The sequence below is a fragment of the Grammomys surdaster genome, unplaced genomic scaffold (assembly GCF_004785775.1).
Source record: "Grammomys surdaster isolate TR1022 unplaced genomic scaffold, NIH_TR_1.0 125953, whole genome shotgun sequence".
NCBI lineage: Eukaryota > Metazoa > Chordata > Mammalia > Rodentia > Muridae > Grammomys > Grammomys surdaster.
This window is the reverse complement of record NW_021620773.1, coordinates 1,986,524-2,006,716: the sequence shown is the minus strand read 5'-3', so window position 1 is coordinate 2,006,716 and position 20,193 is coordinate 1,986,524. Positions and strand designations below refer to the sequence as shown.

At 51.3% G+C, this 20,193-nt stretch overlaps 2 protein-coding genes across 2 annotated transcripts in view; both read left to right on the top strand.

Annotated features, from left to right (window-relative positions):
* Positions 1–7,508, top strand: part of Mov10l1 (Mov10 like RISC complex RNA helicase 1) — a 66,868-nt gene extending 59,360 nt beyond the window's left edge. The window contains exons 25-27 of the mRNA XM_028753724.1: positions 6,068–6,175; positions 7,052–7,189; positions 7,334–7,508. Coding sequence (XP_028609557.1) covers positions 6,068–6,175; positions 7,052–7,189; positions 7,334–7,429 — 342 coding nt within the window. The 3' untranslated portion in view covers positions 7,430–7,508. The remainder of the gene's footprint in view (positions 1–6,067; positions 6,176–7,051; positions 7,190–7,333) is intronic.
* Positions 7,509–9,466: 1,958 nt separating this feature from the next.
* Panx2 (pannexin 2) lies at positions 9,467–19,883 on the top strand. Its single transcript, XM_028753710.1, has 3 exons — positions 9,467–10,037; positions 16,518–17,981; positions 18,483–19,883. The coding sequence occupies exons 1-3, from the start codon at positions 9,812–9,814 to the stop codon at positions 18,824–18,826; spliced, it is 2,034 nt and encodes a 677-aa protein (XP_028609543.1). The 5' UTR covers positions 9,467–9,811; the 3' UTR covers positions 18,827–19,883.
* Positions 19,884–20,193: the final 310 nt, after the last annotated feature.

Below are 20,193 nucleotides of genomic sequence, written 5' to 3'. Positions count from 1 at the left end.
AAAAGACAGGCCTACAGAATGGATGCAAAACCAGGATCCATCCTTGTGCTGCATACCAGAAACACACCTCAACATCAAAGACAGGCATGGACCCAAGAGACAAGCTGGTATAGCTATTCTCATATCTCACAAAGTTGACTTCTAACTAAAATTAATCGAAAGAGATGGGGAAGGACACTTCATACTCATTAAAGGAAAAATTCTGTCGCTACCCACTCCGACCCACAGAATGAAACGGGGACCCACGGAGCTCTTCTCGAAGCCGTTTATTCAGGAACCCTGTCTTCTCCAAAGGCCCCCGAGCCTCTCTCCATGGTCTTTAAATCTCCTGCCTGCACCACTCAGATTCTGCCACGAATGCGTTCTCAATTGGCTCGGTGCAGCGCTTGTTAGATGGTCTGATCTTACGTAGCAGCGAGTCTGCGCAGTGCTAACTGCGGACGGGGCTTTCCAAGGGTGTATGAGGAAGTCAGGCACCATTTTGGACTGGCTGCCGCACCCGCTCCTCACAAAATTCCACCAAGACTATGTCTCAATTCTGAATATCTATGCCCCAAACTCAACGGTATGCACATTTTGAAAAGAAACATTACTAGAGCTGTAATTGAGCCTCACACATTAATAATAGGAGGCTTCAGTCCCTGTCCTCACAGATGGGCTGTTCATGGAGACAGACACTAAAGAGAGAAACAAGGGAGCTAATACACGTGACGATGACTCCAATGAACCCAACAGACACCTGTACAACACTCAAACACGAAGGACCTCACGGAACCGTCTCCAAAACTGGCCACATACTCAGTTACAAAGCAAGTCTCAACAGATACAAGAAAATTGAAATAATCCCTTGCATCCTACCAGACCACCATAAATTAAAGCTGGATTTCAACAATGGAAATAACAGTCTACAAACTCTTGAAAACTGAATAACTCTCTACTGAATGACTGATTACTGGGTCAAGGCAGAAATAAAGAAGGAAGTTAAAGACTTCCTAGAATTCAATGAAAATGAATACACAACGTACACAAACTTATGAGACACAATGAAAGCTGTGCTAAGAGGAAAGTTCATTATACTAAGTACCTATATTAAAAAATTGGAGAGATCTCATACTAGCAATTTAGCAGCACACCTGAAAGTTCTAGAACAAAAAAAAAAGCAAACACACTCAAGAGAAGACAGCAGAAATAATCAAACTGAGTGCAGAAATCAATAAAATAGAAACAGAACAATACAAAGAAAAATAGAGTTGGTTCTTTGAAAGTATCAACAAGATAGACAAGCCCTTAACCAAACTAATTAAAAGACAGAGAAAGAATATCCAGTTTAACAAAATCAGAAAAAGTGGAGGGGGGGGTTATAACAACAGACACTGAGGAAATCCAAAGAATCATTAGGTCATACTTCAAAAACCTATACTCCAGAAAAATGGAAAATCTAAAAGAAATGGACAATTTTCTTTTTTTTTTCTTTTTTTTTTAATTTTTTTTATTTATTTATTATATGTAAGTATTCTGTAGCTGTCTTCAGACACCCACAAGAGGGCATCAGATCTCATTACAGATGGTTGTGAGCCACCATGTGGTTGCTGGGATTTGAACTCATGACCTCTGGAGGAGCAGTCAGTGCTCTTAACCACTGAGCCATCTCACCAGCCCCGACAATTTTCTTGATAGATACCACGTACCAAAATTAAATCAAGACCAAACAAACAATTTAAATAGGCCTGTAACCCTTAAGGAAATAGAAGTAGTCATTAAAATCTCCCAACGGTTCAGCCAGCAACTGACCAATGCAGATATGTATTCTTGGAGACAACCATCAGACTGAGCTCAGGGATCCTAGCTGGGGAACTGGTGAAGGGCTGGAGGAGCGGAGGGGGATTGTAACCCTATAGGAAGAAAAACAGGGGCTAGACCACCAACCAAGGAGTGTACCTGGAGGGATCCATGGCTCCAGATACATAGGTAGCAGAGGATGGCCTTGTCTGACATCAACGGAAGGGGAGGCCCTTGGCCCTGTGGAGGCTTGATGCCCCAGCATAGGAGAGGGGTAGGGTCGGAGAGGGTAGGTGGATGGGAGAGCATCTTCATAGAGGCAAAGGGGAGGGAGAACAGGGAGGTTGTAGGATGGAGGACTTTTGGAGGGGTAACCAGGAAGTGGAATATCATTTGAGATGTAAAAAAATGGAATGGTTCATTTAAGAAAAAAAAAAGTCTCCCAACCAAAAAAGCCCAGGACCAGACTAAATCCGTCACGGAGTTCTACCAGACTTTTTTTTAAAGAAGAGTTAGAACCAGTACTTCTCAAATTATTCCATAAAAATAGGAACAGAAGGAACATTGCCAAATTCATTTAATGAGGCCACAGTTGTCCTGATATTCAAACCACACAAAAATTCAACAAAGAGAGAATTACAGACCAATTTCTCTCATAAACAATTGATGCAAAAATACTTGCAAACCAAATCCAAGAACACATCAGTAAGATTATCCACTATGATCAAGTGGGCTTCATCCCAGAGATTCAGGGATGTTTCAACATAAAAAATTTTTAAAAAGTAAAAAATAAAAAAAACCTGTCAATGTAATCTGCCCTATGAACAAACTAAAAAGTCAGGGGGGAAAAACAAAAAGATAAAACAAAACGTGATCATCTCATTAGATGCTGGAAATAAAAGCCCTTGAGTCTTCCCAAACTGCTGCTTCCGTCCAGGCTTTTGTGTCTCCTCAGCCATGAACACAGCCTTAGCCAGCAATATGCTCATCCCCACCTCCAGGAGTGGAAGAGCTTTCTGTTGTTGTTGGACAGGGGTTGGGGGTTGTCTGGTTTTGGTTTTGTAGCAAGAGAGACAGCTGTGGGTGCTGGGAACAACTGTTTTATTCTCTTGGTTTTGTTTTGTTGGTTGTTTTGGTTTTGGTTATGAGCCTACCTTTTAATAGCTGAGCCATCCTTCCAGCCTGAGTGGATCTCTTGGTTCTCCATGCCTGCCTGCCTCTGAGGTTATATTGACAGCCAGGTGGAAGAGTGCCACAGACCACAGTACAGACTCCATTGTTCTTACTCAGGGTTGAGTAGCATTAACACTTATCAGTCAGTGGTCTATCCAGAGCACTGAAAGTGCAACTGTATGGTTGCTTTGTGGGAATGGACTTGTCTGTTCCCCATTCAGTTGTCACCATCTTGCCTAAAGCCCTTCACAGTTACTAGTAGACATTCAGAGGGAACAGCTCGTGGGACATGAGGCTGACACAGTGCCCCATGCCATCAATCTATCCTTGAGACTCAACTCAGTCCTTAAGACTGCACTGATCTAGGCTGAGCAGAACTTTCCAGGCCTTCGACACTAACCTCAGTCACTGCACAGCTATCCAGCATAGTAGGTTAGGGGTCTGTTTGACTGATTCTCATGGGACTAACTAGTAGTCTGAGAGACTCCTTTTGTTAGTGTTTATTTGGAGTTTTTTGTTTATGTATGTTAAAGATTGGTTTTTATTTTGTGTGTGGATGTGTGGCCTGCATGTGTGTCTGTGGGCGCTAGAAGAGCTTCTCGGTGCCCCGAAACTAGTCCTAAGCCACTTGTCAGCTCAGGTAGTCAATTCTGGGTTGTGTAGATGAGCACCATGCTCTTAATTGCTGAACCCTCTGTCTAGCTTCTGATTTTTTTTTTAAGATGGAGCTTCTCCATGGCTCGCAGACTGGCCCAGAACTCATTTTGTTGTGCAGGATAGCCTCAAGCTCATGATCATCCTCCTTCAATCTGCCAAATGCTACTATATCAAGCTTAAATGCTAAGATGTTTGTGTTGTGTGCTGGGATCAAACAGGACCTTGTGCATAGTAGGCAAAGGCAGAACCGCTGAACTACTTCATAGCCCTTCATACTACCTTTTAAAAATGCTCTCAGTATTTTTCATTTCATTATTTTATGCTTTTTGATGTATACAAGTATTTTGCCTATACATATGTCTTTCTACCATATGATTCTTTGGTGTTCAAGGAGCCCAGAATAGGGTGTCAGATGCCCTGGGACTGGAGTTACACATGGTTCTGGGCCTTCATGTAGGTGCTGGGAATTGAACCTGGGTTATGTAGAAGAATAGCCAGTGCTTTTAACCACTGAGCTATCTTTCCATTTTCCTATCCTACATTTCTATCCCCATATTCAGATCAAAATGTAACATGTACGGGCACATATAACTCCTTATATAAATGTCACTTGTTTGGCAAGATAAGCAAGTGATGTCCACATTGATGGTCAGATCTGCTGATAAGCAAGAAACCAGGTTGGCTGAGACCCACAGGGATATCTTCTCTAGTCGCCAGTTTTCCCATTCAGTGCAGCTCCAGGTTAATCCCAAGTCCTTTCCTACACTGTTCTCCACAGCCCTGTTCCTGCGACTCACCCTCTGGGGTACAGCTGGCCCAGTTACTGGAGCCTAGAGAGGTGTGCTGTGTTAGGTTACTTTTCTTTTCACTGTGGCAAAACCAAGGCAGTTTACAAAAGAAAGTGTTCGATTGGGCTGGTGGTTGTAGAGTCACAGTAATGGAGCAAACGTCACATGGCAAGAAAGCCAAGAGCTCACGTCTCAATCCAGAAGCAGAAGGCAGAAAGAGTACACTGTGAATAACATGAGATTTCTTTCTTTTTTTTGTTTTTGTTTTTGTTTTTCGAAACAGGGTTTCTCTGTGTAGCCCTGGCTGTCCTGGAACTCACTCTGTAGACCAGGCTAGCCTCAAACTCTCGAACTTAGAAATCTGCCTGTCTCTGCCTCCCAAGTGCTGGGATTAAAGGCGTGCGCCACCACCGCCCGGCAACATGAGATTTCTTAAATAAACAAACAACACTTGCTGAATTCAAATGGTTAAGACATATTGATAGATGTTACCAAAGAAGAAAATGCATACGTCTAGGGAAATAGGTGGGATTTAAAAATTCATGAGAAAGAGCTCACAACTAAGAATTGCCCCGACATGTTTGAAAATGATTGCTCGAATAGTCAACTTGTCACAAAACTGGAGCAGCTGCTTCTGTGTAGCCCTGTTGGAAGGAGCCGGAAAAGCTGACTAAATTCTTCAACATCCCCTCCTTGGGATGTTGCTGGCACCGAGGATACCTAGTTGCAGAAGTGGTATAGTCTGAGGATGGTGCATATCACTGTGATCAAGCAGGCATAACTCAAGACACTGCCTCTCAAATCCCTGCATGTCCCCACATCTGAAGAAGGTTTGAATAATTAGAGATGTCAAGGAAACAGGTCAGAACAAAACTGCTGAAGACTGGAACACTTGACTGAGTGTGAGCCACCGCAGAGCTGCACTAGCTTTAGGCTACAGAAGCAATGTGACAGAAGACAGTGGGACGATGGACTATGGTGTCCCAGGCTCTGCATCTGGTCACATGGTCCCCGTGTGCCTTCCTGAGCATCACATGCCAGCAAGCTTGAGGGACTCTGGTGGTTGGATGAGAGTGCACCTCTAGGCTCCTTTTTGTCCCTAGTTGATGAACTGTCCACACTGCAGCACTCTGTTTCTGCAGACTCCCAGCAGTTACCCATGAAGCTTACAGCGGTCCAGCACTTCTGTATCCACAGCCCCAAAATGCTCCTAATTCCTTGTGCAAACCAGCTGCAAATGCCACACTTCTACACAGACTGTGTGTCACATCCCCATGTCACCTTGAGAATACTTGATGAAACAACTCAAGCAGGGAGGAGAGGACTCGAGTTGGCTCATGATTTCAGAGGACTTCATTCGTCATGGAGGGGAAGACATGGTGGAGTAGCTTAGTCCATGACAGTGGAGCATGTGGCAGAGACTGTTGACATCACAGAGGACTGGGAAGCAGGGCCAAAAGGCCCTGAGAAGCCCTCAGTGACCTGCTTCTCCCTGCTGAGCCCCCTCTCTAAAAGTTGCACCGCTTCCCAAAAGAGTGCTACCAGCTGTGTACCAAGTACTCAAAGTAAGAGTGGGAAAGAGACCCAAACCGTACTAGTCTCTGGTTAGCTATAATAATAAATATCTTGATTTTTTTAATGTTATTTTAATCTTTTAACCTCTTTTAAAGGTAGAGAAAATAAAAATCCTTCTGCGAAACGTGGACTTGACTGACATAAAGGTCGGCTCGGTAGAGGAGTTCCAGGGACAAGAATACCTGGTCATCGTCATCTCCACTGTAAGCTTGCATTCTCTCGCGCCCTCTCTATCTCTCTGTCTCTCTGTGTGTGTGTGTGTCTCTCTCTCCCTCCCTCCTCTTCCTCCTTCCTCTCTCTCCCTCTCTCTCTCTCTCTCTCTCTCTCTCTCTCTCTCTCTCTCTCTCTCTTTTTTTAGTTGGCATGCACTTGACATTGCTGGTTATTTAGTGAGTGAGTGATAGTTATATTCAAATAAAATGAAAGAACCCAATCCACAGTGTAAGACTGCACGGTAGACTAGAGACTCCTAGACTCAAGTGTTTCAAAAGAGCTGATGACAGCACATTGTTCAACAAAACCCAAAGATCAGGAGCCCAATGGATCTAGGAAAGAATAGTTCATGGAGGAATAAGATGGCAAAAGACTGGTGTGGCAGGAAGCAGAGGTAGGTGAGTCTCTCTGAGTTTGAAGCCAGCCTGGTCTACATAGTGAGTTCCAGGACAACCATGGCTACACAGAGAGACCCTGCCCCCCCCCCCCAAAAAAAAAACCAGCTAGGGAACAGAATGGGGCAGGTGTCAGGAGACCCCGGTACAGTGACCTTTTCGCCACTACACAAGGACAGCTACACTCTCACACCACTGCCTGTTAATCGTTAAATGTCACTACTGCAAGGATATGCTAACTGCAGATAGAAAACTCAGATTCAAAAGAGAAAAGTAACACCATCTAAAACTCCACTACCCGACATAACCTGTCAGCATCTGAGGGTCCCCCTATCTGTAGACTGAATAGTGCTGATATAAGCCCTGTCTCGTTTAAAATTAAATAAGGTCATGTTGCTTCTTAACCTTTCTGTTTTCAAGTATTGAGAAAAACACTTAAAACACCATTTTTCTTCATCTTTGTGTCCCTAGGTACGGTCAAATGAAGATAGATTTGAGGATGACCGTTATTTTTTGGGTTTCTTGTCCAATTCAAAAAGATTTAATGTTGCAATCACAAGACCCAAAGCACTGCTGATCGTTCTGGGAAACCCTCATGTGCTTGTCAGAGTGAGTTTACAGGACCCTGGGCTGCCACTGTCTTGATATGGGAAGGGAGGGAAGGACACAGGTCTCAGGAAATGACCTCTTAACTCAGTGTGCACCTGCACCAGGAGACTGGGCCTCACTCACTGTGTCTCTGGTTTTCATTAGGATCCCTGTTTTGGAGCACTGCTAGAATACAGTGTTACCAATGGTGTCTACACAGGTTGTGATCTACCTCCTGAACTCCAGGCTCTGCAAAAGTGAGCACTCCAGTCTGCTTCCTAAAAGGTGGGCTCTTTAGGACTCCCCAACCTCCCATATTGGTTCTCCCTCAAAACCCCATGCACCCAAACCCACTGAAGCCTCAGGACCAGCCTGAATGCTTTCTTGATTGTTCCTGACCCCTGGACTGCAGCAAGCATGTCTGGACTTTAGTGGTTAATGCCACTCGACCTTGTGTACCTCAGAAGGTAAGCAGAGCACTGTGGAGGAAAGAGTGTAGCTCCACGTGTTTACTTCAAGCAAGCTACAGCTAGATGGCCGTGCCAGGATCTGTGACACAGTGGAGTCTGCTGGTTGGATAAACAGCAGCTGCAACAGGGAGACATTGAGCCTCACCCTGTGGACCATTAGGTCCAGCCATGCTTCAGTCTTCTGTGACTCGTGTGGCTTCCTGGTCTCAAGACTGAATGTTGGTATCGGTGGGGCCGCTGAGTCAGCTGAGCTGCTCCTGCTTCCTTGTACTGACCTTGGTTCCTCAGTTTGTTTCTGCCAGTGGGCAGTCACTGCCACTCCCCTCCCTCCAAATAAACACTCCATAACCCCAGACCCCTGTCTCAGAAGGCACTGGTGTTAGTGATAAGGGTGTCTTTCCTTTGCACCCTACTAGCTACAATCTTTGGAGTTGGTTCTGCCGTCATCTCCTGTATCCTGATCTGGATGTGTGTGAAAGCAGAAAAGGTCACCAGCTCCTCTCACCTGAGAACAGCCCTGCTGGCTGTGTTGTAATGCCTGGGACTGAAGAGGGTCTTACATGGAACCAGAGCCACCTAGAACCCAGTATTTCTAGAAGGAGCAGTCAGTCAGGGCCTGTACTGGAGCCCTGCCTGTCTTCCCTGGCCTATCCCTGAATTCAAGTAGATACCAACTTCCTAAGAGCCTTCTTAAGTTGGATGAGATGGGCTCCTTGATGGACCAAACTGGACTTGCAAGTCTGTGCTCAGAGGCACTAAGCAAAGAACTAAAATTTCACCAACCTCCCTCCCCCAGCTTAGGGGAGAGTGCAGCCAGGAATCTAGGGATGGCTGTTCATTAGCGAATAAGGTGAAGGTAAAATCTGTGTAAATAAGAATGCACCAGAAAGAGTCAGGCCAGACAGGACAGCGGTCCCTCCAGGTTTTGCTCTAGTATGAGGAGATGTTTCCAGATAGCTAATGGATATTGAAGAAAGTTACTACTACAGACATACACAGTCCACTTCCTAAAAGGTGGGTTCTTTAGGACTCCTCAACCCTCCCATATTGGTTCTCCCTCAAAACCCCATGCACCCAAACCCACTATAAGCCTCAGGACCAGCCTGAATGCTTTCTTAGCTCTTTCTGACTCCTGGGCTGTAGCAAGCACGTCTGGACTTTAGGCAATGATGGAGAGATACTGAGCCAAGGAATCCTGCAGAAGTTTGTGTACAGTAGCTCCTGGGAGGAGAGAACATGTGGGTGGCCCCGGGGGGGGGGGGGTGTCAGGTGACAATCCTAGAAGCCCCCACGAGCTGGCACAGCTCCATGAATGTTGACAGTGGGTGAAGTAGTGGAGATGCTGGGTTAACAAACATATCCGCACTGGCTGGCGTTCCATCACAGCGTGTTTAACTGGGCGCTCCTGGGTCGGGACATGGCTGCAGTAAAGAGGCATCCGGGAGCTTTGGAGAGGACGCCACACAGCATTTATGTGCAGGCACTAGCCTGGGAAAGAGGGTTCGGGTTTCCTTACCCTTGTCTGCAACATCTCACAGGGCAGCCTCTACGCCTATGTGGAGCCGGGGTCCCAGTGAAGAGCAAGAGAAGTGAGGTGTGGAACTAGAACCCTCTGGCTACCAAACACCATCTGACCCTAGAGCGTGCGATCCGCCTCTTTCCGTGCACAGGGCTGGGGGGGCCAGGGCTTGGCGCAACCCTGATGCAAGGGGATGGTCAGTATGAATTCCATTCATTTCATTTAAAAAGAAAAAATAATTTTTTTTTTTTTTTGCAAAGTCATCGCCAACGCCGCAGCTACGTGGAGGGGGGGGGGGCTGGGGGCGGAGCCACGCCGCGGAGTTGCCGCAGGTAAACAGCCCCCCTCCCAGGCGGGAGCGGGCCGCGCGGCCCAGGCAGGAGAGCCGCCGCCGCCCCCGGGAGGGACGCAGGGCGCGGGCCGGCTACAGCGCACGGCGGGGGCGGCGGCGGCCCGGCGCCCTGGAAGCTCGACCCCTCTCGCGGGGCGGCAGACCCCCGAGTCCCGCCGCATCCCTGCTGACATCCCTCTTCCTGCGCCCCGCGCCCTGCGCCCCGGTGACCTCGGTCTCCATCGCCCCCCGCCGCCCTCTCTGGCTCGCGGCCCCGCCCGCGCCCCCCGCCCGTACCCCGCCGGGCCGCGCCCCCGCCCCCCATGCACCACCTCCTGGAGCAGTCGGCGGACATGGCGACCGCGCTGCTGGCGGGCGAGAAGCTGAGGGAGCTGATCCTGCCTGGCTCGCAGGACGACAAGGCGGGCGCGCTGGCCGCGCTGCTGCTGCAGCTCAAGCTGGAACTGCCGTTCGACCGCGTGGTCACCATCGGCACCGTGCTGGTCCCCATCCTGCTGGTCACCCTGGTCTTCACCAAGAACTTCGCAGGTGAGGCAGGGCGCGCGTCCGCAGGTGTTTAGCGCCCAGCGCTCTGAGCGCGCTGGCTCTCAGCGCCAGGCAGCTAGTTGCAGCTGGACCGCACCCACCCGGCCAGGCGGTGAGGCATTGCCTGCAGGTCTCATCACAGACCTTGGGCACCACCTCAGTCTGGCATGAGGGGTTGAGACAGGGCCGCCTGAGAGACCTCCTCTGTTTTATTGTTGTTTGGCCTTCCATTCCTTCAGCCTCAAACCATGAGGAGAGTAGGCCTGTCCTACACTTGCTGGCCCTCAGTATGAATGGGATGTGGGGTCTGAGTTGTAGAACGTCACGGGAGGTGGTGGTAGGGAGAGCTGAGGCTTGGAGGAATAGCCAGATGAGGACTAGAGAAGGATGAGAGTTGAGGGCAATGCTCGGGATAGTGAAACTCCCATGATGCTGCATGGGGTTCTTGGGGCTGACAGTGTAGGAAAGTGAAGATGCTCCCGAGAACTCTGAATTACCCCTTTCCGAAGGTCTGCTGCAGAGGAGGCCAGACCCGAGCTGGCCCTGGAGGACATCAAGCAACGATGGTCCAGGAGGCCACCCTTGACTAGCAAAGGCAGTGTAGGTAGAAGGAAGAGCAGGTCAGGGAGGAGTGCATAGGTTGAGAAGCTGATGTGTTAGGTCAGTAGCACTGTGCCTGCTATATGAGGGAGCCTGTGAGTGCATCTGTAGTCACACGCAGGAGAGCACACACCTATAGCGGGCCCTGCCTAGGATGACATGAGCTGATGTGAAAGGCACTAGGGAGCTGGCTTCTGGTGACACACAGAGATGGGAAATAGCATCCCCCACCCGGACCTGAACTGAGGCAAGGACTCAGGTATCCATCTCCACAAATCTAATTTGTGGCCGGAGATGCCAGTTTCATAGCAGGAAGAAGACTGTCAGTCAGGACCCCAGAGTTCCTCTGGAGGTGCAGGTCGCTCTGCCATCTGCAGCTACTGGGCAATAAGAACAGGTAATTTTGATACCCACTTCTTCACCATCATCCACAGGTGCCTCACCTTTCAGGAAACTCCAGGACCTAGAGATGTCCAACCTGAGGGCAGGCATCCTTCAGACTGCTTAATACCACGCCAAAGGTGGACGAAGTTCTCCTGGTCTCCATCCTTGGACACCAAAGGCCCTGACACTCAGTCACACCGAGGTGTGTGTATAAAGGGGCCTTTGGCCATGCTGACCACAGTACCAGCAGTGGGGTGGCTGGCTTACAACAGACATGTACCTTACAGTTCCAGGGCCAGGTGTAGGTGGGCTGAGTTCTCTCCAGAGGCCCTTTCTTCCTGATGAGCAGTGGCTGCAGACCTTCCCTGGTATGCCTTGGCCTATAGCTCCACCAACCAAGACCTGTCCTATGTTGGGGATTTCCCCGTGTCTGTGACCCTCCCTTGAGTCACAAGTGTATCGTAAGGTTGGGATTATTCTAGTCCACTCTCTGAGTTCATTTACATCTACAAAGTCTGTTTCTATCAGTCCACAACACAGGGCTAGGACTACAGCAGATACTTGGGAGAACACAGCTCTATCTATGACAGACATAGTAGGCAGCTTCCGATGTGGGTGGACTGGGCCATCTTTGATGATCTCTTGATATAATCCCTACACTCAGACACTGCTGGCCCAGCTTGTCACCATGGGACCTCCAAACACACTGCATCTGAGTGGGCCTGGAACCACCAAGATGTCCTCCAAGTTAGCCCGGATCCTGGACCTGCTGCTTCAAACCCCCTGTGCTTTCCCACAGAACTGCAGGTGCCCACCTAAGGCCCACATTTCCTAAGCCCTCCTACCCATGCTGAGCTAGGCCTACAACAAGTGTGAGGAGAGGTCCTAGGGCCTACGCAGCACAGACAAGGCCCTGTGCTAGGCCCTGTGACTAGTAAGCCTGCTCTTGGCTGGGAGGAGAGACAAAAGGAACAACCAGCCTTACTTCTAACCTTTGCCCTCCCTGACTTCCGGCACAATTCTGAAGCACTGCTTTCTTCTCTTGGCTTTGATTCAGGACAGCCCAGTAGCTGCTTGGAGCTCTTCATATCCTTCTGTCTCACAGAACTAGAAGCATCCAGGGACCCCAAACACAAGAGGCTCAGATGTGGGGAAAGGGTACCTTAACAGGTCCTTCTCTCAAGGCCCCATCATTTCGTGGGGACCACTTGGTGAGAGCATAGGAGAAGGTAGGACAGGGACATACAGGACCCTATGCCAGGGCTCTCAGTGGTGACTGACTTCCTGAAAGATTTTGTTCTTCTGGCCTCCAGATCTGTGAGGTACACGTCTGCTGTTTTAAGCTAGTCACCCCACTTCTGTGGGGTACTGTAACCAGTGTGACCAACAGCCCCTCCATTTTTTTTTTCTGCGTACACCTGGGTCCTGCCTATAGGGGCATTCAATCCTGAGTGTCAGAGGAGAGTGCCGTGTGGATAACCCTTGTAGAAGGTGCTTGCCCTCCATATAATGGGTGACACTATGTTCACCAGCCCTGAGCCCAGCACTGGTGCTCTCCACTCAGCAGAGCTAAAGTAGAGCTCAGGGCTTAGGAATGGCCCAAGAAAATCTCAGACGACTCCTGTCTAGAGACCAGCTAGTGATGGAGCCAGGGCAGCTGTGAAATAAGCCCCCTGCCACTCAGGCAGGCGTGGGGAGTCAGGACACAAAGGCCAGAAGTGGGAGAAGGGGGAAAAGGCAAAGAGCCATCAGATCTCTCAGACCCAGACTGGGAGGCCAGCAATGATTTTTCCTGAAATAGTCAAATGATCAGGTCCCACGTACTTGGGGTATTTCTGGATATCACCTAGGTGTGAGCGTCCAGCTCACAGAAGTTGCGTGTTACCCAGTGGGTGTCTCGTTCTCAGCACTCTTTCTTAAGGAAAAGCAAAGTGCCCTATACTAACAAGAACAGGTGGGTCCTGCACCCGGCTGCTGGCCTTTCCCTGGACATCCCACCCAGCAGGGCAGATCTCTATGGTGGGTCTGTGAGAACTGAAGGCATTCAGATACCAGCCCATCTCCTTTTTTCCTGTGGTCTCTGAAAGTCAACCCTTTCTGTCCCAGGTATGGGTCCCCACCCCTGCAAGACCTGCAGTGCTCTGAAGCATCCACCCATATGACTGCAGGAAGTATCGGGATGGAGCACTCCCCCCACGCACATACACACATGAAGCAGGCAGCTTGTAAGAAGCCAGGCCTCCTGTTATCTGCCCACACTGCTGGAACAGACTAGCACAAACTTTGGCTTTAAATGGTGTTCAGGACTAGGGTGTAGCTTGGCAGCAGAGCGCTTGCTTAGCATACTAGTGGTCCTAGGTTGATGTCCAGCACCTTCCATGGGCCAGAAAAAGCTGGTGAGGTGGCTCAACAAATAAAGATGCTTGCCCCAAGCCTGACAACAAGATGGGCAAACTGTAGGCAGGGCTGGTCCTGATGGAGCTTCCATTGGCAAGTCTGAGTTCACCTTCACAGCCAAGCTTCCTCACGACATTTGGCTCAGTATCCATCTGTATCCATCACTGCCTTCCTTTGAAAGGGACCCTTGTGTTCCCTCGTCCCGCTCAGATAATCCAGGATGTCTCCCATAAAACCCTTAATCCCAGCTGCAGAGCCCCAAGGTGCAGAAGTCAGGATGTGGGAGCTGTCATTCCACTATAAAAGAGTTGGGGAAGGGTTTTGGACCTGCCCTGGGGGTGAGGAGAGCTGAGAGATGAGCTGGCTGTGAGCTGGCCAGAGGCAACAGCCTCAGCAGAACCTTGAAAGTTTTTTCTTCCCCAAGTGGCAGAGTAAGCGAGCTGGACCCTGTGCAGCAGTAAAAACCCTACAGGCCTGTGCCTTTACAATTCAGACCTGCTCTAGCTGAAGCCGCAGCAGTGCCCTGTGACCACTGCAGTTGACCCCCTGCCACCACGATGCCAGTCTCAGCTAGTAGGTTCCTTGGCTAGAAATCTCAGTGTACTCTCATGACCCAGCAGTCCAGGTCTAAACAGTACTGTCCTGTGGGGAAAGACCGTTCAACAACACTCTGCAGAGCTAGTCCTATGTGCACTGAGATAGACCAGCTTTCATGTCTCCTCCTTGAGCCCCTCTACTTAGCTAGACAAGAACCTATCACCCCTGGGAAATCCCCTGTACTTAGCTAGACAAGAACCTATCAGCCCTGGGAAATCCCAAGAGAGGAGCCTCAGTCAGAGAGCTCCATGCAGCCACTGTGTCAGGACAGAGCATCCAGTGTCTGTGTACCTGCCGTCCTGCCCAGTTCAGGCTCAGCACATGTCCGCAGCATCAGCACCCTATGGTAGCCAACCATTCGTGGACACCTGCCCTTCTGCAGGTCCTTGGGTATCTGCCATGCCATCAGAAGCACCACGTGCCTCTGCAGACACAGGCCAACCAAGGAGGAGTGGGAGTGCCCATGGGAATATGGGGATTCTCTCCTCTTGTTTGCCCAGCTTACAGCTTGGCTGTTCATGTAGAGATGGGCTTGATTCAGGGCGGGACTCAAATTTCCTGAGAGAAGACCACGCACCCTTCTGTGGTTTTAGGGATCGGCTGTAAGGACAAAAAAAAAAAAAAAAAAAAGAATAAAATTCCATTTTTTTTCAACCAAGAGAGCCAATTCCTTTGCTTCCCCTATTTGCTCTTCTCAGAACTGGCCCAGACACCTGTCCTCCAGGACCTCAGATTAAAGGGATCAGCTTTCCCTGACTGTCCCTAGCCTCCTCCTCCACCCCTGGCCATGGCCAGGTGCCCAGCTCTCATGTGGACATGGCCCCAACTTCAGGAAGCCCCAGTATCTGATCATCTAACCAAGGCTCACTCTTATCTTTATCTAGCCTACCCACACCTCCATTGGAACCCTCTATACCTTCCCAGAGCCATATAGCCACTGGTCTTGGGGTTCCCCTTGACTGAGTTATGTTCTGATAGTCCTTGAGGCTTAAGTGTCTTTGACTCTTCATGATGAGAGGCTATATGGGCAGACACCCCAAATGGTTACCAAGGTCCTAGGCTAAGTTAGAATGGGGCCAGGACCCCCTACATTGCTGGTACCGCAAGAAGAACGTGGAGGCAATGAGGTCACTGTCCCCTGCCTGCCTCTTGGACCCCTGAAGACATCACTGTGACTGATGTCTGTGTTGGTTACTTTGTTGCTGTAGCAGAGACAACCTAACTGGGAAGATTTGGTGTGCTTTATGGTTTCAGGGACTACCGCATGGGGATAAGGCATATGGCTGAGACGGCTTCATCCGTGGCAGGGGCTCCTGGTGCGGTGTGGAGCTCATTCACACTGAGGTGGATATAGGCCCTCCTTAGCTTCATGCTTCCAGCTAGAACCCACCTCCCAAAGATTCCACAACCTACCAAAACAGTGCCACCAGCGGCGGCCCAAACGTTCACACACATATGCCTATAGGGAACATTTGATATTCAAAACCCTCACCTTAGTCTTCCAGCTAGCCTGGGTCTCTGCCATCTCCCTGTCCAGACTAGCCAATTAGACCCTGTTACTTCCTGATCTCAAGACTGTGGTGAAGGGCTTTAAGCTGGAGCCAGTCTTGAGTGTCGGAGAGATAGCTAAGGCAGAGTTGGCTTGGATTCATGCCATAGGAAACCATGGCCTGGCACCTAGGGATCATGATCCAATCGGGTGGACTTTGAGCCTCCGAGTTTTTCTGAAAACAAACTGAAAGCATAAGATTGCAAAACAAGGCCGAGCACGGCCCAGTGCGAGCATGTGTGACATCCTTTGCTTCAGGACGTGTGTCCACATAAGCCAAGTGCAGACAGGCCCTTTGTTCATTTTCAGTGGCAGATATGGCCAGCCAGTGAGCAGTCCCTAACACCAGCATCCAGGGTTCCCACAGTTTTCTTCCTCCAGGACAGGGGCGCTTGTGAGACCCCTCACACCTGTCACAGGCAGAGTTTTCTTAGAGTCTGGGCCTCGGTGACTGGCTCTGGCTAGATAGGAGCCTCTAGGCCAGCAATCCTGGTGGTGCAAAGCCAGTGGCCAAGACTGGTATTTGGTCCCCGTGGGATGCTGAGAGAGGAACCCTGCTGCCCGCATGGTCTGTCTTGATCTCCTCTAGACCTTGGTTTGTCCCGTACATACAGACTTTATGGATTTTCTAGACCAAGATGAATAGTATAGGCCAGTTTCCTCAGCATTCAGGTCTTAACCCCTGGCTAACCACTTCATAAGTGGTACTCAGGATCGGAACCGTACACACAACACTGTAGTGCGAGGGAAAACTGGCCTGAGAGGAGTGGGGAAGAGCAGTTCCTGCATAGGGCAGGCAGCTCTACGAGAGGGGCTGTAGAGCCCAGCCACCCGCATAGGGAGGGGTCTGAGCAGAGATGGGATCAGGTCCATCCTATGCCCTTCATCCCAAGACCTGGTCTTCCTCAGGCTAGTCCCACCTCTTGCCCTAGCCCGTGTCTCCTCTCTACCCTCAGAGGAACCAATTTACTGTTATACTCCGCACAACTTCACCCGTGACCAGGCGCTGTACGCCCGTGGCTACTGCTGGACAGAGCTGCGGGATGCGCTGCCCGGCGTGGATGCCAGCCACTGGCCGTCGCTGTTTGAGCACAAGTTCCTGCCCTACGCACTGCTGGCCTTTGCCGCCATCATGTACGTGCCCGCACTGGGCTGGGAGTTTCTGGCTTCCACTCGCCTCACCTCCGAGCTCAACTTCCTGCTTCAGGAGATCGATAACTGCTACCACCGAGCAGCCGAAGGTCGCGCCCCCAAGATTGAGAAGCAGATCCAATCCAAGGGGCCAGGCATCACGGAGCGTGAGAAGCGAGAGATCATTGAGAATGCCGAGAAGGAGAAGAGCCCCGAGCAGAATTTGTTTGAGAAGTACCTGGAACGCCGGGGCCGCAGCAACTTCCTGGCCAAGCTGTACTTGGCACGGCACGTGCTGATCCTGCTGCTCAGTGTGGTGCCCATCTCCTACCTATGCACGTACTACGCCACCCAGAAGCAGAACGAGTTCACCTGTGCCCTGGGCGCCTCACCTGACGGGCCGGTGGGTAGCGCTGGGCCCACGGTGCGCGTCAACTGCAAGCTGCCGTCCGTGCAGCTGCAGCGGATCATTGCAGGGGTGGACATCGTCTTGCTCTGCTTCATGAACCTCATCATCCTCATCAACCTCATCCACCTCTTCATCTTCCGCAAGAGCAACTTCATTTTTGACAAACTACACAAGGTGGGTATCAAGACGCGCCGGCAGTGGCGCCGCTCTCAGTTCTGCGACATCAACATCCTGGCCATGTTCTGTAACGAGAACCGCGACCACATTAAGTCGCTTAATCGGCTGGACTTCATCACCAACGAGAGCGACCTCATGTACGACAACGTGGTGCGGCAGCTTCTGGCTGCCTTGGCTCAGTCTAACCATGACACCACGCCCACTGTGCGGGACTCTGGCATCCAGACCGTGGACCCCAGCATCAACCCCGCGGAGCCTGATGGCTCTGCCGAGCCACCCGTGGTCAAGCGGCCCCGTAAGAAAATGAAATGGATCCCCACCAGCAACCCGCTGCCGCAGCCCTTCAAGGAGCAGCTGGCCATTATGCGCGTGGAAAACAGCAAGACCGAGAAGCCCAAGCCAGTGCGCAGGAAGACAGCCACAGACACGCTTATTGCCCCGCTGCTGGATGCTGGTGCCCGGGCTGCCCACCACTACAAGGGTAGCGGAGGTGATACAGGCCCCTCTTCTGCCCCGCCTGCTGCCTCTGAGAAAAAGCATACCCGTCACTTCTCCCTGGACGTACATCCCTATATCCTAGGTACCAAGAAGGCCAAGACCGAGGCGGTACCCCCTGCCCTACCAGCCTCCCGGAGCCAGGAAGGCGGCTTCCTGTCCCAGACAGAGGAGTGTGGGCTGGGCCTGGCTACAGCACCCACCAAAGGTAGGGCGCCAGGCAGGTGGGAGACTGAACAGGATATTTCTTCCCAGGGAGTCCCCGCTCTAGGGCACAAAGGGGGAAAGCACCCGAGAGCAGTATAGATGAGGTGGTGACCAGGCTAGCCAGCTTGGTCACAGCAGAGGTAACAGATGGATTGCGCCTAAAGTGAGGGCCAGGTCTAATAGGAGTCTGGACGCTCTCATAAGGCAGAGAGGATGAGGAGGAAGACAGGACTGCAGTCACCAGGAAACATACCTCCTTTAGTCAATAAGTGCTTCAGGCAGATACGAGCCATTGGTTGGCGGGGAATGGGAGGGACGGCAGTTCAGCAAGTAGCATTGCTATTTCTTGGGAGTTAGAGTTAGCCAGGCAGGCTGCTAAATGCAAGGGTGCCTGCCATCCATGGAAGTTAGGGTCCCGGTAGGTGCCCGTGGGTAGCACCGGGAGGGCGGTAGCAGCGAGTGAGCCGGATTGTGAAACGCCTGTGTTCCTGCCTGTTTTCAGATGCTCCGCTCCCCGAGAAGGAAATCCCATACCCCACAGAGCCTGCCCGGCCAGGGCTTCCACCAGGGGGCCCATTCCATGTCTGCTCACCCCCCACAGCCCCTGCTGCTGCGTCCCTGTCACCAGGCAGTCTGGGCAAGGCTGACCCCCTCACCATCCTGAGCCGAAACGCCACTCACCCCCTGCTCCACATCAGCACGCTGTATGAGGCCCGGGAAGAGGAGGAAGGAGGCCCCTGTGCACCCTCAGACATGGGCGACCTCCTCAGCATCCCCCCACCCCAGCAGATCCTCATCGCCACCTTCGAGGAGCCACGAACAGTTGTGAGTACTGTGGAGTTTTAAGGGCCAGGGCCTCCCAGGCCACCAGAAACTGTCCGCGTGAGCCAGGGATGGCAAAACCGAGCCTAGGTTTGAGTAGATCGGAACTCTGCTCACCCAGTACTGCCCACACACCCCCAGCCTCCTGTCTGCATGCCACGGGGCCCAGCACCCCTTCCACCTGGCTCACCATGGCATCCACAAGTGCAGGCTGGGGCTCGAGCGCAAGGTGGGATAGGGTGCCCACCCCGGGCATCAGGCACCCCCACAGAGTGCTGGGCCACAAGACGAAGAGTTTATTTTTTTTAGTGGGTTTTGTTGTGGGCTGACACAACTCAGCACACCCAGTTGGGCCCAGCCTAGAGGGTAAGTGAGGGGGGTGCTAGGGAAGGTGACACTGGCCTCAGGACAGACCCCAGGGATCACTCACTTAAGGGCCTGGCCCCTGCAGAAGGACCTGATGCCTTCAGGTGGGAGGACCAAGGGCTGCCCCAGGTCCAAATCAACATGCACTTTCTCCGCATAGCCTGACACACACTTTATTTTTACTATGATTACTGTAACCGACGAGCTTGTTCATCATCAGGAGAATGAGGGTGCATTTAAGCCAGGGGAGGATGTACGTGAGCGGCCTAAGCAGAGGCGGGTGTGAACGTGCTGAGTAAGCAGGTGTGGGTACAAGCACCTGCACCTGCCTGAGTGATTGAGTGTGCCAGAGAGTCACAGTGCCCATGTGCAAGTGAGCTCGCGAACAAGCAGGAGGCAGGTGTGCCGTGAGTGAGCATGAGCATGTGTGAGTGTGTGTGTGTGAGCGAGCAAGCGAGTGAGCGAGCGGCCGGCACCCACATGAGCAATGGGTGAGAGCAGGCGTAGGCGCCAGGGCGCCAGGGTGCAGATGAGGGAAGGAATACAACGCAATAACCACATCCCCCTTCCCCGGGTCCCCAGCTGCTGGCCGGACAGTTTCCCATGGGAGTCCAGGCCCCACTGGCCCCGCCCCTATTACCTCAGCCACGCGCCACGTGACGAAGTATTAACAAGGTAGCACTGAGCATATCAATAAATACTATTCTGATAACTCCCTGTGCCTTGAGGCCCTGCCTCCCTGTGCTGGCGGTTCGTGCCCAGCCTGGGCATCTCTTGAGGGCACTGGGAAACAGTGGGCAGGGCCAGGCAGTCCAAGATGTAAGAACATCAGGCTTCCACCCAGAAGTGTGAGGAGGGGGACCATGGGGTACTGGATTGTGGGGCTGTGGGAGGACGGAGTATCCAGAGAGCTCTCGGGAGTGGGGGACATAGTCTTTCAGTTACTGCTCCGTTGCTGTGAAGAGGCACCATGAAGACTTAAAGAAGAAAACATTTAATTGGAGGATTGGCTGTAGTTTCAGAGG